Raw genomic sequence first — 16,962 nt, 5'->3', positions numbered from 1 at the left:
GGGTTGAAATGACTCATGCTGTCCTTTGACAGCCTGAACCTGTCATCCCTCTCGCGTCCAGTCTCTGCAGATTTTTGTTTTAGCCTTTCTTTTGGTTACTACTGCAAAATTTTGGTGTGATCACTTAATTACACTATTTGCAACCTCTGTAATGCCATATAATACCTGTTTTTATAAAACCAGACAGCAAGTTAAGCCTTTTCTTTTATGGGTCTTCTCAACAGAGATTAATTGGAGACAATCACAGAGCAGAAAGTTTAGGCTCTTAGGCTAGAACCTCCCTTCAGTAGCATACGTTGAGTTCACTGATGGTAGTGATTAAAAGCTCATGGTAAAATGTGGTCTTTAGCATTTGGCAGGAATAGGCCAAAAGCATTAGGTTCTATAACACTGGTGTACAGTTTTTTGTGTATGCAGTATAATGGATTTTTCTCTTTGTAGCTGTGTTTTAGTAAGGAATTACTCAATCACAAATTGCATTCAGAAATATATATTACTTAAGGATTGTGTTTCACAACAATGCAATTAAATGGTTTGTGAAAAATGTACTTTAAATAATGAGAAAACTTGCAATTGTATTATGCTTTGAGCAGCCATTTTCTGATTCATTAGTTAGATTGTAAAATCTATAATAACATTATAGATAGTATTATATATAGAACACCATATTCAAAAGTTGATAATTTTTCAAACCGCATTAATAGAAGAGCCTATTTAGAAGATTAGATCCTTAAATCTCCATCTGCGTGTTCATTTTTGTTATGTGCCAGTTACCAGGCAGTTATGGGGAAACTATACGATGTTAAAAGCTTCTCATTGTATGGCTCTCTATGACGTTTCCTCTTGAATGCCTCTATCTTCTTGCCATACTCAAAATGACAGCTTCTGTCTTGCCAATGATATACGGTCTAAAAATCTATTTAACTGCCTTTTGCTTATGACCATTTTGAAAAGCAGTGCAAGGCTAAAAATATTTTATTGTTGAAGAACAGCAGCTTACTCTGTTTTAAATCTTTGTAGGTTATAGTCCAAGAGTTGCATTGGTTAACATCAAGAAAGTTGATTGAAGCTGTCCTTGATACTGGTTGTACTATGAATTCACCTTATAGTAATTTTTCTAATATTTCATCAAATCTTTTTTGTTAGTGTACATTAACTTCACAAATGTCTTACCAGAATGTTGTCACTCAATATCAGAACATCATCATGACCTTTTAATAACTTCTAATCTAATAATTTGGAAGAACTCTTAAATTTTATGAAAATATTAAAACCAAGTACTTTATTCTTAGTCAGAGATAAGTCCTTCTTTTTATGCCAGTCTCCAAGTTTTTCACCTAGCTGGAAGCCCCCTTCTTTCTCACTGTGGGTACCAGTAAGCTTTGTACACTCAGTACTAGGTTCATCCGTTTGATATTCTCCTTGCAAAAATTTGCAGATGTATTTAAAATGGAGCTTTATTTTTGGAAACTGAACAATATTCATGTCTGCAGAGAAGAACCTTCTGAATAATGAGGACTTGGTAAATTTTTTTAGAGGCTTTGGTACATTCATCAAGTTGTCCAGCTTCTGTCGTTTTAAGTCAATCCTTTGAAATAGGGTTTCACGATTCTCTGAGGATAACTACTGTTTTCTTACTGCCACTTGCTTGTACGAGCTGCTAGTTCTCCTATTACAACTGGACTCTGTTAAGCTTCATATGAATAAGGCTTATACTATTATGTTTAGAATAAGTTTGTATTTTCTAGACTGTGCTATTAACATTAAAATAATTTTTACTTAAGGACAAATAATAGCTTGGATCTGAGTTTACATGCAGGACATAAAAGTTTTGTATTTCTGTGAAAAGGCTGGGGATCCTTGCAATGTCAACATGGCCAGGGCTGTCCAGAAAGGACTGAACCATGCAATTCTCTATCCTAGGGATCACCAAAGGAGCTTGTGAAGCCATCATGCAGGCCTTGAAGACCAACCGTCTTTAAGGCTAGTCAGGAAGTTGCTGGGGTAATTAGTATTTAACGAGGTGGAGGTGAATCAGAAGGAGCTGAAGAAAACAAGGGGAGCACGCAGGTTTGCAAAGGGTTGGGAAGCAGGGGCAATGGGATGGGGAAAAGAGATGGATGCCAGGAGTTCCTGCTAACACCTTTTTTTCCCCCTGCCTGTGGAAGACAGGTGTCCTGAACTTTAGTAAAAAAAATATGGGCATCAAAGATGCATTGTTGGTTATGGTAATCAGGCTTCTCCTGCATGGCGATCCCCAGGGAAGCTGCACAAGAGTTCAGCCTGAGAGGGACCGTCCGCTAATGCTGTGCTGTCCTCAATAATTTCCTTCTATGTGCCATAATTGAACGTCATCCATTATCTGCCATTCAATCAGTATCAACACCAAAGAGGAGATTTGTGTAATAATAAAAAAGTACAATTACTCTTACAGCCACTGGGAGGGAAGGACTGAGAGCAGCCCAGGCTGGCCAGCGGCCATTTACCACTGGGCCCAAGCTAGCTTCAGCTGTGGGGAGGGAAAGGCTAACGCCTGTCAGGTGAGGGAGCTGATCTCATGAAGACCAGCTGTGACCTAGGGTTTAAACTGAGTAGACAGACTAACTACTTTTCCTCTCTGGTGAGGCTAAAAATCTCTAAAATGAGCAAGCTCAGCTAGGCCCAGGCCAGGTAGGAGGATGGGGCCCAGTGGGTGGCAGCCATGTTGGGATGGCAGGGGGCTCCTTGCTGGGAGCTGTGACAGGCTGAGGGCTCCTGTGAGACTTCCCCTGTGGGATTGCTTAGTGACTGCATAGGGGAATTCCCCTTACGTCTCCTGGAGAGAAACTGTCTTTTAGAGGTGGAAGTTAACAGGTGAGGGGTTAAAAAAAAAATTAAATAATTGAAGACACTGTTAGAGATGCTTTTCTGGGTAGTGTATGGTGTTGAGGTGGTGTACACCAGCTGAGAAAGAAAATGACAACATTCTTGTGCTGTTGTTAAAACATCTCCATTTCTCACTCATTTATAATTCAGAAAACCAGAATGAAATAATCTGTATGTGAAAAAGTATTAATATGCCTTTGGAAGCTTATAAAACATAGCAGGAGGTGTCTTCCTGTGCCTTAGTCCTCCCCATAGAACAAGATGGCTGAGGTGGCAGAGTTGCCCCTATCCCTCTGCCCTTTTGTCCAGCAGAAAGGGGAAAGATAAAAAGAATATTCTTGCTATGTACTTGCAAGATTAACAAACCCAGGATCACAAATCAAATAGGAGAGACTCCAAGTAACCCCTCATCTTTTGTGGCAGTTGCTCCCTACGCATTCAGTGAGAGGCGGCCTTGCAGGGCTCTGCTGAAGCGTGTTACGGCAGCAGGTCCCGGGGAGGGGGAAAGAGGCTTTTATGTGGTATTGTCTTCAAGAGCAAGTGTGGGCTAAAGCCCATGTTTTTTACCCCACCCAGTATTTAGTTGGAGCTTAGTGGATGCTGGTGCAGACCGTGAAGCACTTGTGTAACATAACTTCGTAAGTAGGCTGAAGTGGGATCTTCTGAGAAGTCCCTCCCAGGTTTATTTTCACAGAGAGTCTTACCACAGCAATTTAATTTTGAGATAGTAAAGGCGTGGGTAATTGTGGCAGAGAAACATTTATGCTTGCCAGCTATAGACAGAAAAAATACTGTTTTCTGTGAGAGAAAGTTAGGATTGTATGAAACAACTGTCGTACTGTTTTTGTCATTCTGTTGATAGATGTTCACGTGTTGTTTGGTCTTAAACTGTACCATGAACACAGGCAGTGCATTGCTACTACTGACAAACCTAAATGACGTCTGGCTGGAGTTAATAGGAGTTAAACATGTAGCCACAGAGAATGTAGGTTTAAGTGTACTAGTAGTTACAGAAGCATTCATTTAACATTTGTTATAACCTACTGTTGGTTTTTTATGAGTAATAGGGGAGCAGTTTACAGTTGAACTACTGTATAGAGAAGAAGAGATGTGTGGCTTCGGATGGAATACTTGGAGCCTCAGGCAGTTTTGTAAATGTTTTCTATTACAAATAAGTTTAATAGTGTACATTAAAAAGGACGTGTATTTAAACCTTTATGGTCCATACCACGTTAGGTGGAATTACAGTAAATTGCTACATTTCATTTCTGTAATTATCTTATAAACTGCTAGTTGATATTGTCCTGAAGTTTACGTTCAGCACATTTTAACACCAGTTGTATCTTGGACAGCTTGTATAAGCTCATTTGATTGTCTCTTAGGGGTATAAAATTACATATATATATTTAAAAAAAAAAAAGAGATATCTATTAAAAAAGCATAAGAGTTATACACCTTTGGATGACTGTGTGTACTATTGAGAGGGGAGGGATCATGATTACCTCCCATGCTGTGATTATGACTATGCACAGAGCAATTTTCCTATCACTATAGTTCTAGAAATATATGATTATGAAACATGGTCTTTTCCTTTTATTTTATTTTTTTCCATTCCTGTAGGAACTTGGAAGTAACAGCCCTCCACAGAGGAACTGGAAGGGAATTGCTATTGCGCTCCTGGTGATTCTAGTTGTTTGTTCACTCATCACTATGTCTGTCATTCTTTTAACCCCAGGTAACCGACTTCTTTATTTTATCTTACTGAAGGTGTATGATTCGTAATAGAGTTATTAAAATGAAATACAAATGTTAAAGTATCTCTTGCCCTTAAGCATTTTTAACTTCTGGCTACTATAAATTTGGTGCCTGTAGGGACTCAAGAGTTACTGGAGGCCTTGTGGAGCAGAAGCATTTGGCTTTGGCAGTAGATCGTTAGGATTGTGTCAGCCTTGAGACAGCTACAAGCAATCCTCATTAGCCTCAGCAAGTGTGAGCTCAACTTGAAGATTTTGTCACTTGTGTCTTGGTGTAATTTCAGATTCACAGATGAGCTAAGAGAAGGCTCTATGTCATGGAAAACTAATACTGAGAATGAAACTTCTCACTGAACCAGAAGCATGCATCTTTCATACGTACATGCACAAGCTTCTTCCCTTTTCTTTCTCTCAAAAACAAAGAGAGGGGAAATTACTTAACGGTTCATTTACAAAAAAAAAAAAGTGGGGAGGACAAGTAGTAGACAAAGCAGTTGAACATATAAAATAATTATGCTTAATTTTTTTTTTTTTGGTTCTAATTTGATTTGAGTTATTTTTCTAAAGATTTTCTTTTTACTGCTGGGGCAGCAACCATTTAACTATGTCTAGGAACCTAAGAAAAAGAAACACTGCACAACTTTTAAAGAAAAAGTATCTTTGAATTCTTTTTGTCAGATTTAAAGTTATAGTGTAAAGTACCTGATTTGGATAGCATGCCTAGATAGTAAATATTGGTCTGCAGATGTTCTGCTGTGCAAGTGCCCAGTTTGTGTAAACCAAAACATTAATGAAGTGCTTTTTAGTTAAATAATGGTTCCAGACAATTTAGCCACTGGATGAAATCATCAAGGGAAGCTGGGTTGGTCTGTGCATGAGCAAGTACAGTAGTAGGCTGCTGCTTGAAAGGAAGGTGGTGAAACTGAATGGAAAAGGATCAAAAAGCTTTGCTTGTCAGAGGGAAGGAGACAGCTGGAGAGAGTATGTAGGAATACTACAGACTATTCTGCTTCCTCTGTTTTGTATAAATATCTACTACATATGCATGGTGCTGTCCAAGGAATGATAAAGAAATGACTGTTTGCTTATTTCCACTTAGAACATTTTGAGAAAAATAAAAGCAAAATTGTGCTGCTGTAGTCTCAGTGTATAGGAGTTTCTTCAGGGAATAATAAAAAACAGATGTTGAGGGCAAATGGTGGCATATCCTGGTACACTTTAAGACAGAAGACTGTTTTTCTTTTCAAGGAGAGGTAACTTTTTTTTTTAAGGCTTGTAAAATCTCAGAAGTGTTATGCTGAAATTCACAATAATAAACAGTTCTGGCTCTTATCTATATAGAATTATTAATGATGTAAAAACGTAAATTGAAGTCTTTGAAGGCACTTGTGGAAAAATGCATAAGCAACCTGGGGAAATGTTAATTTTTATTTTTTAATATGTTAAAAAAGCTCAGTGAATTACAACATCTCTGAGGCTGTTTCAAAATCCAGAGAGCTTGCTTGAAAACTTGATGTAAGCTGGGACCTACATTTCAGTTCAAGTCATGCGAGTGAAAATTAGTTCTGTCAGCTCAGACGCTCTAAGATAACCCGTAGAGACTGTAGAGCTTGATATAAATAAAAACCTTTTTCCCAAAATGACCTAGGTCTGTAAAACTGGGGTTTCTTGCAGGTTGGAAATGCTTACCAAAGAAAGCTTTGGAGGTACATTGTAGGACAGCTGCTTTCCCTATTTTGATCCTAATCAGTGCTGTTCCCCCTTCACAGTCATGATTAATTAATATGTTTTTGGAAGAAAATATTCTGATACTCTGCTGCTTTGCTGGCAGGTACTAAGCACTGTAGCTGAAGTTATCTGGTCTTGAAGATATGTAAGATCACTTTGGGATGTCTAGCATTCGAGGGGAGGAAAAAGTTGGAGACTCTCTCACAGGTCTGGCTATTGCGAGGTGCTCAGTTCTAAGGTGCTACCAATTTGTTATTATAAATACTTGGTTTTGCAAATTCTTCTCATAGAATATAATAGATCTTAATTAAGATGTGCAGTGCAGTAGTGAGAATTTTGTCCTGTATTACATTGGGATAGTTCAGAGTGCATTGCTTTTCATTTCTAATACTATTTTGAGCATCAGAGACTTCTTTCCCTATTTAGTTCTGCCAGCACCGATGGGTGCTTTTTAGATTTCATGTAAATTCCCCTAAACACTGTACATCACGCTGCTTCTTTTTATGGAGATGATAATAATTTCAGATGGTGGTTGCTCAGAAGCCTGATTGTTTTGTTGAAAGTTTTGTGGAGGCAAAAGCGTATTTACTGATATGCCAAATCCAACAGAAATGATCTCTTTTGCCGCAATATAAGAAACTCTTAGGTCCGTGTACACTTTAACAGTTGTCATTTGACTTCAGTCAAACTTTGAGCAACAGCTTTCATGCCTTTTTTAATAGAGGGATCCATGCTTCCATATGAGATAACAAGCTTTTAAAAGGAAATCTTCTATGTAAGTTATATGCAAAAGACTTCAAAGAGGCTTTAGCTTCTGCTAAAGATACAAGTGTTATTAAAACTAAATGGAAATTGATTTTTTTTCAGTGTTTTTTATTACATGAAATATAACTTGAATATACAACACTAAGCAGGAACTGTGTTGAAATAAGAGATGTATTTTGGCCTACTAATATCTTAGCTTCTGTTAAAATATGAAATATCTGTGTTGCAATTGTGGTTGTGGTTTTAGTAAATTGTACCAACAATATCAGTAATATTTTGGTCCCCTTTATATTACTTTTCATCTGTGCTAATACTCAGAAACTTTATAAATGTATTACTGTTCTCAACAAAGAGATGGAAAAATGGAAGACCAGACCATTCAGTAATGTAAGAGATTAGTGGTAGTGTCTGAATGGACTCCCAGTCCAGTAACCTCTTGTTGGGGCTCAACAGCTCTCTGTGAACCTCTGTGGACTAAGGAGTACACGAAAAAAAACCCATTGCGCCCACCGAGTAAGAATTGCTACACTGCTCTGTAGCTGGGAGTAGAAGGCTTGCAGACAAGTATCCCTGCTAGTTTTCTTCACAATTAAATAAGTACAATGATAAAGAAAGTGCATGAAGATAACAAAGAATGAGGTTACTCTTGTTAAAGTAAGGGACTGGAGTGTGGGAAAACTTGGGAGTTTCAGAATAGGAGCCTGTCTGTCCTCTGGGGCAATTTAATTATGAATCTAGTGATTTTTGTGTAATATTTGGAGATGATTAGTGGGGAAGTATTTAAAAGAACAAAAGAAGAAAATACCTTGGGAATAATCTTATAACTGTCTTTATATTGGGAATTAATAGCCAGTGCAGAGACAGAAGTAGCTGTTTATGAGATGCCATCATTCGGTTTGTATGTCAGTATAAACATAACACAGGTATCTTTCTTGTTCTGCTTTTATTCTATTTCATGTTTTTGAAGTTTCATTACATGCCTGCACATACTGAAATATTTGTAGGTAGATTTTCTGAGATCAGTGCCTCACTCCTGCCTTTAAATCAGCGTGTTTTCGTGCTTTGCATCATGACAGTATGTTCCACATTGTAGGAATTATCTGAAGACCTATCTGATCGACGACTGTTGATCTGTATTTCAAAACTGAGAAATGCTCAATTGGAAGGACTAGCAGCCAAAAGCTCGTATATGAAAAATCACCTAAGAACAGCCTGAGAGTTGTACAGACATTGCCACCCTTGTACAGGTGTTTTGCCACAACACTTAAGGCTGTTTTTCATTTTGGGAATGACAGTAGTTCTACGTTCATGTTAACTTACAGTTTCTGAAGGTGTGGCAAACTCGAATGCTTTATGTGGGACTCCTTTACTGAGATATTGATGTTAGCATTTAAACCATGCATGCTGCTATATGGTAATTACTGTTGAGCAAAGTGGCATGTAACTCTAATCATAGACTCAAAGCAAACTCGGAGTTTGCTTTGCTACCTCTTGATGCGAAGAAAAAAAAAAAGGGACAGCTTTGCAGAAAAATTCCTTTAGGGAACATTTAGGTCAGCCAAACTGACAGAAAATGCTTTTTTGAAATCGTTTTGAGGAAAATCAAGCTCTAGGAAGAGAATCCATTTGGATTATGTCCAATAGATAAATATTCTGTTTAGGTTGGGACCGACTCCTCCACACTATCTCTCATACTACTCTTAAATGAATATAAAGCAAACTAAAAATTATTTTTGCTGAAGTGGAGATTCATTACCAGAAGATTTAGGTTTCTGTTCAATGCTGTATAGGCTCCCTGTAACTACTGTAAGTTGGCAAACAGGTTTTGATATCTGACTACTTTCTGGCAAGTTGTTTTTCCTTTTTCATGCAAACATAATATGAACTATACTAATTCCTAGTTATTGATATACCTGTTAGCTTGCATACAGTTTATCAGTGTTTTTCCACTTTTCAGGTGGCATTTAACATCAAGACTTTATCCTAATTTCTAGTGTTAAAACTTTTTTTCCCACAGAAACGTCAGTAAAGAGTTTGAGTTAATAATATACTACACTACATCATTATTAGTTTTATTTGCTAAGTTAGAAGGTAAATTTTATGAGGTGTTTAGACTACTTTTAACCTAGAAAAATAATATCCTACAAACTCATGAAAAGTAACAAGGCTATTAGTTTCTACTTTTGCAGTATTCTAGTTTAGTAAGCACAAACAGGTTTGTCATTTTGAATAAATACACACCAGTTGAACTGTTGTTAGTTTGATGTATGGTTAAAAAGTAGCCATTTAGTTTTCAACATTTGATTTTGTTTGTATCTTCTGTAATCTGTGTTCATTTTCTAGACATAATATATATAATTTCAGACTGAAATACAGAAATCCATGGGAAATAGTGTGAGGACATTGGAAATATGATTCCTTCAAGGAATAATTAAATGAAACTTAAAATGGAAATGAAAAAGAGACAGTAGGCTGTTTGGTAATGTGGTAATAAACTTAAAGTGGAAAAAGGCAGTCTTTAAAATAAAACAAGTACTTTGTGAAGTACATACCAATTTGTGCTTGTGCTCAAGAAAGATTAACCCAGTATAGTGTTTTGAGAGTTCACATGATGTGTAATTTGTCTTGCTATATATAAACTAGGCATTTTGGAAACTTAAATTACTATTCTAGAGTCTTTTGATGTCAAATCAACATTTTTCTTAAAAATTATACAGTATGAGATATTGACAGAGTGGAAAGCTAGTGTCAAGGGTTACAAACAACCTTCTTTTCGTAATGACTTAGCATTAGGAAAAGAATTACTTTTCAAACATCTAGTAAAGTTGCTTGAAGATGCCCTTTTTTCAGTTTGGAGATGCTAACAGCAGTTTGAAAAGTTACTTTAAAATCCAGTTTATATTGAGATTACTGGGCAGGCATGTGAATTAGAAGACAGAGAGCAGAGCTGGTGTACCTTTCTTCTCTGATAGCCTTTCTGTACAAGGTTGATGTATTGTTTTAGTGATTTTTATTAAAGCAGTTAATAAAAAAAAAAGTCTGAAAACTAAACTGTCCTGGGTAAGACAATTTTTGGCAACGTAACAGCTTGTGTGAGCTTGATTGGTAGTTGGCAAACTGGCAGGATATAAGGGGTCACAATAAATAGAAACAGACTCAAGAAAGGTTAGAAGGGGAGTTCTTTCGGGATCACAGACAGCATTAGAACCAGGGTGTGTTGAATCAAAATAGGTGATGGAAAACAGCTTGTTGAGGGTAGGTAGTCAGCAAGGTTATGGAGAAAGGGGAAGATTGGCATAGGAAGAGCCCAGTATTTGATGCTGTTAAGCTAGAAGTAGTGTTTTGAAGACAGGAAACGTATTTGTGGAGTTGAGTAGAGCATATATAACAACAGGTGCTTACTTTGAAGATAAAAACTCGGTGTGTGGCAGAAGCAAGAGCTAACAAGGTCCCATGATGTGTAAACAGAGGGATTAGGTATAAATCAAGAGAGATAATGGTACTCTGCTGTAAAGCTCTAGTAAGACTGCAAGCGGAATATTGTGTCCCATGCTGGACTTGGAGACTAAAAAAAAAACCCCAAACAGGCTATTTTGATCCCTGGAAGGTAGGAAGAGGGCAAAAAGCTTATTTAAGGATTAGAACGTTTGTCTTATGAGAGAGGATTTTAACAACTCTGCATGCTTAGCCTTATAAGACATCAAGTGCAAGAAGAGTTGATTACGGTGAGTAAGTGCTTACCAGGGCCCTGCTGAGACCTGGGAGGGAGGCGGGGGGGAGGGGATGCAAAATGCAGCAGTGTTGTGGAGTGAGCAGCAGTGATGGCCTTGTGTCTCCTGTAAATGTATGATGTGCATTGTAAATGTATGATGTGCATTAAAAAGAAGTTTCTCTTCAATACATCAAGGATGCGCCTTATTAATACTAACTGAAGTGACTGCAGCAGGCAGTGCTGACATTTAAAGGCAAAAAAGTCATATTGTTGTTCATTCCAGTAAGCTTTCAGCTGGGCCTCTAATTGAGAAATTTGGCTGAATAAAGACCAATAACGAAACTATGATTGACTTTATTCACTGTGAAGGGGTCACATTTTCATCTGAAATGTATTACGGGATATGACCTTTACAAAGCACGTTTCTTTGTTACAAATGTGCTGATAACGTATTGGGTCGACATCAAGATAACAAGAATGCTCCTTGACTGCTGTGATTCTAGACATTCTTTTTCTATGGGTCTGTCATCAGCGGTGCTGTTTAATATCAGCAATCTGTAAGGACAAAATCTGACTAACAAAAAGATCCTCTCGTAGAGAAGGTGGATGCCTGACACACTGGAAGGAAAAGAGCATAGAGCAGAGAAATACTGCAGTAATCTATGGCAAACCTGCCCAATAATGATAAAATGATTAAAAGACCTGACTGGGCATCTGTCTGGTTGATTGTGTAGGAAGTGCATAGGTGCTTATTTTTGCTAGTGCATGGGCAATGTGTAATGCAGCTTTTGACAGCTGCTGTTCTCCTAAATAGCCTAAAGCAGTTAGGTGAAGTGCATAGCTGCTATCAGTGAATATTGACTGGAAACTTTTGTGTTTTGACAGCAAACCTTTTGTTTTAATAGTACCTCTGATATCACGTGTTAGTGTGACAATTCATTACTGAATCTCTGCTACTTATTATTTATTTAACCTACAACACAAGAAAAGTAGAATTTAGCAGAGCTTCTTTTTTCTTTTCTGAAGCATAGAGATGATTTTTAGGAGCTGGCAACTTATTTTTTTGTTTTGAAAATCAATGTTGGCTAATGTTCAGAAGCACAATATTCTTGGGTTCTATCATGTTTGGGAAAAACACAAGGATGTTAGCCAAATGTTATGTTGTGCTTATCGCTAGAGAGCAAGCACAGACTATAAAATGTGCATATAGAATTAGTTTATTTTTTTACATTTTAATTTGTACAATAGGTGAAATTAGTTCCAAATTTACTTACAGGAGTATTTTACTTATTTTCTCTCTGAATAAGGTGATCAATATGGCCTACATCCTTTGGCTGTCAGGAAATTTTTGTATTCATTTGTAATCAGACTTTTCTTATGGTGTAGGGCTGTGGGAAGAAGGAGCTTTGCCAGTACAGTCCCAGTATAATAAATAGCCAAGCACTACATCCTTCAGTTGTCCTGTCCATAAGGTACCAATGCTTTGTTTTCTGAGGCTTTACTGAAGAAAAATGAAACGTTTCTTGTAGTGCAAAAAAATAAGAGCAAGGTACTGTTACTGATTTCGACAGGACCTTTAAACTATGTATTCTAATTCTGTAATTCCAATGTTTTGCAAACTACACTGAATATATTGTTTTTAATAACCATCTAAAATGATCTTGTTATATTTATTTTAGATGAACTTGCAAACTCGTCAGAAACCAGATTGTCCTTGGAAGATCTCTTCAGAAAAGAGTTCATAGTTCATAATCCAGAAGCCAAATGGATTAATGGTAAGTGTATAATTTCTCACATAACTTGAAACTAGGTAATAATTTTGAGTATTGAATGATATCACTATGCAGGCACTGAGAAAGAATCCGTTAACATTTCAAACACTCTTGAAATTGGCCAGTGTCCTGGTTTTCCTTGTAGTTCTGAATCATGTCTGTTTCATTAATTTTTGAAGTGGCTTTCTAATTTTAAAGCTCCATCTAGTAGAAACCCACTAAAATTTTCTGTTTATGCTACTGACTCAGTTGGAGGCAGTGATGAAGAATTGTTTTTAAGAACTGAATCTTGTTTATGGATTCACAAAAAGATCAATTCAGAAAATTAAATTGTTCTATTAATATCTGAACTTTGGGATATGAGAACTGTTCTAACTCTTCACATCTGGAATGGTTTCTTAAATATTTCAATATACTTGTACAGGTCAGTCATTTTCTGATGTCTACAAAGTGTATTTAATGTTCTACTTTATTAAATGATTTATAAATGGTATGCAGATTCCCAAAGAATTATGCAGTTTTAATGTAAAAAAGAAAACAAATTCAAACTCTTTTTTTCAACTCATTGAACTCCTTTTCTCTTGATCACATGGGTTGCCCTCATTCTCTCTGTTTGCAAGAAATGTACAAGTAACACAATAGTGACCATCTGTTTTGTGTCATTATAGTTGGATCTTTGTATTACTCCAGGTGTTCTAATCCAAGGAATAAGAATAGGCTTTGTGCAAAATATAGTATTGTTAAGGAGTGCTTTATGGAAGGTAGGAGTTTGGAAGTCTGGTGACTGTGTATGTAAATTCAGAGTAACTTTGCACGGGAAGTGATGTTTCAATTTGTCGTGGTTTAACCCTAGCCGGCAACTAAGCACCAGGCAGTCACTCGCTCACTCCCCCCACCCAGTGGGATGGGGGAAAAAATTGAAAAAAAAAACCCCTCGTGGGCTGAGGTAAAGACAGTTTAATAGGACAGAAAGGAAGGAAAATAATGATAATAATAATATGACAATAATAATACTAAAAGAATTAGAATATGCAAAACAAGTGATGCGCAATGCAATTGCTCACCACTCGTTGACCGATGCCCAGTTAGTTCCCAAGCAGCGATCCACCACTCCCAGCCAACTCCCCCCAGTTTATATACTGGGCATGATGTCATATGGCATGGACTATCCCTTTGGCCAGTTTAGGTCAGCTGTCCTGGCTGTGTCCCCTGCCAACTTCTTGCTGGCTGGGCATGAGAAGCTGAAAAATCCTTGACCTAGTATAAACACTACTTAGCAACAACTGAAACCATCAGTGTGTTATCAACATGATTTTCCTACTAAATCCAAAACATAACACTATACCAGCTACTAGGAGGAAAATTAACTCTATCCCAGCTGAAACCAGGACAAATTATATTAATCAACTTTGGTGTTCAGTAATAACTCGAACTGGTTTTCGTTTGTAGGAAGCTATATGATTGAATTGAATTGTTGCTTTATGATATACTCTAAAGAATGAAATGGGCATAACAAGGGTAAGCGCATGTCAAAAAAAAACGATAAAAAGGGAGAAAAGTATGGTCAGTCTTTTTTTCCAGGACCAGCTCTGGTGTTATTTGTTATCCAGTAGTTTAGAGGTAAGAGAGGGGAGGCTCAACTTAGTTTCCTGCCACTCCCTTTCCCCAATGACCATACAGTTGCTGAGATGCCCTTAGTTTCTTCTTTGGACGGGTTTCTGTGTGCAGTCAGTGCCAAAAACTCTGGTACTGAGTAAAGCCAGAACAGTGCTATTGCCAAGAGGAACAGTTTCTTGGGTTTGGCAGAAAACTTTTTTCCAGTTAAGACTGTTGGGCTAATTAAAACCTAAAGCAGTTTTTGATGAATTTGTTGTTATCTGTTAAATTCACAAAGCAGCTGCCTTTGACCCCACCCTACTTGAAAATACTGCTCCTAATTGTCAAAGTTATTACAGACCCAGTATTGTCAATTAAAGTGGTCACTAAAAGCAGAGAAGTACGTAATGGAAGAAGATCCTTATGCTAGTTCTATACATTACTCTTGCTACTCAGAAACTCGATGTGGTTACTCATCTAAGAACACTAGTAGTCATTCATAACGTGCATAATATTCTGTGCATGAAAATATTACTAATTTCAAAACCCTGGACAATAAAACTAAAAGGTTATGGATTGAGTTATATTAAATATTGTTGATGCTAGAAAACATGTAGTTGATTGTATTTTTTACGTCTGTTCTACAGCCTGTGATAAGATAGAAGCTTCTTTTAAGAGTTTTCCAGATGTGGTAAAAAGAAATGTAGAATTTGGTGCTAAACACTTGCTTGGATACAGGTTTCTTTTGTGGTATTCAAAATCCATCTTAAGAAACTCATACAATGGAATATAATTTTACTAGTATCATGCGAAAAACGGAGGTTGTAAGCAATCTAGTCTAAAAGCTATGAGATTGTACAGTTATAAACTTTTCCATCTATTGAAAATAATATTAGAAAGACACAGAGCCTTTCTTTATTAAATAGTTTTATTAGCAGTACAATTGTACTAATATCCAGTCTTTCTGCAGTGATGGTTTTCTCAGCCAATGTGAGAACTCCTGACCTTGCGGTTAGGTGTTTCCTGTGTTTATTTGCCAAAGAAGAAACAAAGTCCAGTGGTACAAAAAAAGGGAAAGAATGGACTTTTTTCTTATTAGAGTGTATGTGTATGGGTGTCGTGGTTTAACCCCAGCCAGCAACTAAGCACCACGCAGCCACTCGCTTCCCCCCACCCAGTGGGATGGGGAGAGAATCAAAAAGAAAAGAAAACTTGTGGGTTGCGATAAAGACAGTTTAATAGGACAGAAAGGAAGAAAATGATAATAATGATAATAATAATAATACGACAATAATAATAATAAAAATTATTTAGAATATGCAAAACAAGTGATGCGCAATGCAATTGCTCACCACTCGCCGACCGATGCCCAGTTAGTTCCCAAGCAGCGATCCGCCCCTCCCAGCCAACTCCCCCCAGTTTATATACTGGGCATGATGTCATATGGTATGGAATATTCCTTTGGCCAGTTTAGGTCAGCTGTCCTGGCTGTGTCCCCTCCCAGCTTCTTGTGCCCCTCCAGCCTTCTTGCTGGCTGGGCATGGGAAGCTGAAAAGTCCTTGACTTAGTATAAACACTACTTAGCAACAACTAAAACCATCAGTGTGTTATCAACATTATTTTCCTACTAAATCCAAAACACAGCACTGTACCAACTACTAGGAAGAAAATTAACTCTATCCCAGCTGAAACCAGGACAACGGGAATTGAGGAAAAAGTGGGGATAATTAAGGATTTCACTGATTGTTTAGTATTTCTGATAAACACAGAAAAATTCTGTATAGTTTTTTTTTTTGCATTGTCTTTGAAAATTCCCAGTGTGGTCAATGAAATCAATATCTTAGATAATAAACAAAATGAGGAGGAGTCTTGCAAAGCAGCATTTCTGCTTCCTGCATATATTTTTATTTTTAAGACTTAGGATAAGATTATATTTTCTTTCCTGGCATGGTAACATTGCAGTGGTGGCATTATATGCATGGAAAATGAAATATATAACTTAATACTCAGCATTCATTACTGTGGAGCTGGAGGGGAGCATTTGGCACTTTCTTTGGATATTGGCAGGGTAAGTGCTTCTGGACTCCGCACAGGAAGATTTTAGTGGAAAATAAGTAGCTACTTACTCCTAATTTTTGCTCCTCTTGGGATAGAATAATTTGTATCCATCTGAAAGTTTTATCATCTTGACCTCCTGGGGAGGGATGGGAATAGAGATTGAAAAAGTGATTCCTGCTGTAAGCAGTTTCTGCAGGGTCTAGAGCATATTTTGTAGAAAAATATTTGATTTAAGGATTTCAAGTGCTAGGTGAATCACTGTGTTCTTGGGTAAGGTCTAGTATTTAACTGCTGCCATTTAATTAAACTTTCCATACTGATGTTTGAATTTCTCTAGCATTATCTTCCAAACACAATGTTATTTCTTCCTTGTTTGCAAGTTCCTCCACTACAAAAATGATCTCCACGTAGTTATTTCTAGTCTACTCTTTAATAAGAAAGTCTCCTACATACAGAAGTTTTTACAGTCCATTTCCTTTTCTGCTTGAAACTGAGTCCACAATTTTATGTGCTTGCCACCAAAGTTAATAATTATGCAAATATTTAAAGCTGCAGAGGAAATGTTGTTCTTTATCTGAGATAATCAGCTGTTGCCAAAGAAAATAAAAGAAAAATTTTGAGCTAGTTTCGAAAGTGACAAAATATATTCACATTTAATGTAATTTGAAGATGTACCTATGCAGGTATCTTTCAGATTTCTTCCTCCCCTCCT

The 16,962-nt window shown here is 37.1% G+C and overlaps 1 protein-coding gene across 3 annotated transcripts in view; it reads left to right on the top strand.

Annotated features, from left to right (window-relative positions):
• The first annotated feature begins 2,807 nt into the window (after positions 1-2,807).
• The window catches only part of DPP10 (dipeptidyl peptidase like 10), a 247,481-nt gene continuing 233,326 nt past the window's right edge, over positions 2,808-16,962 (top strand). The window contains exons 1-3 of one of the 3 annotated variants that reach the window (XM_050899666.1): positions 2,808-2,853; positions 4,486-4,600; positions 12,504-12,599. In XM_050899666.1, the coding sequence (XP_050755623.1) occupies positions 4,576-4,600; positions 12,504-12,599 (121 nt within the window). In that variant the 5' untranslated portion in view covers positions 2,808-2,853; positions 4,486-4,575. Of the gene's footprint in view, positions 2,854-4,485; positions 4,601-12,503; positions 12,600-16,962 lie in introns of those variants that run through there. The other 2 variants (XM_050899667.1, XM_050899668.1) reach the window with 2 other exon arrangements.

Source organism: Gymnogyps californianus, chromosome 7 (assembly GCF_018139145.2).
Source record: "Gymnogyps californianus isolate 813 chromosome 7, ASM1813914v2, whole genome shotgun sequence".
NCBI lineage: Eukaryota > Metazoa > Chordata > Aves > Accipitriformes > Cathartidae > Gymnogyps > Gymnogyps californianus.
This window is presented reverse-complemented; position numbering and strand designations above follow the sequence as displayed.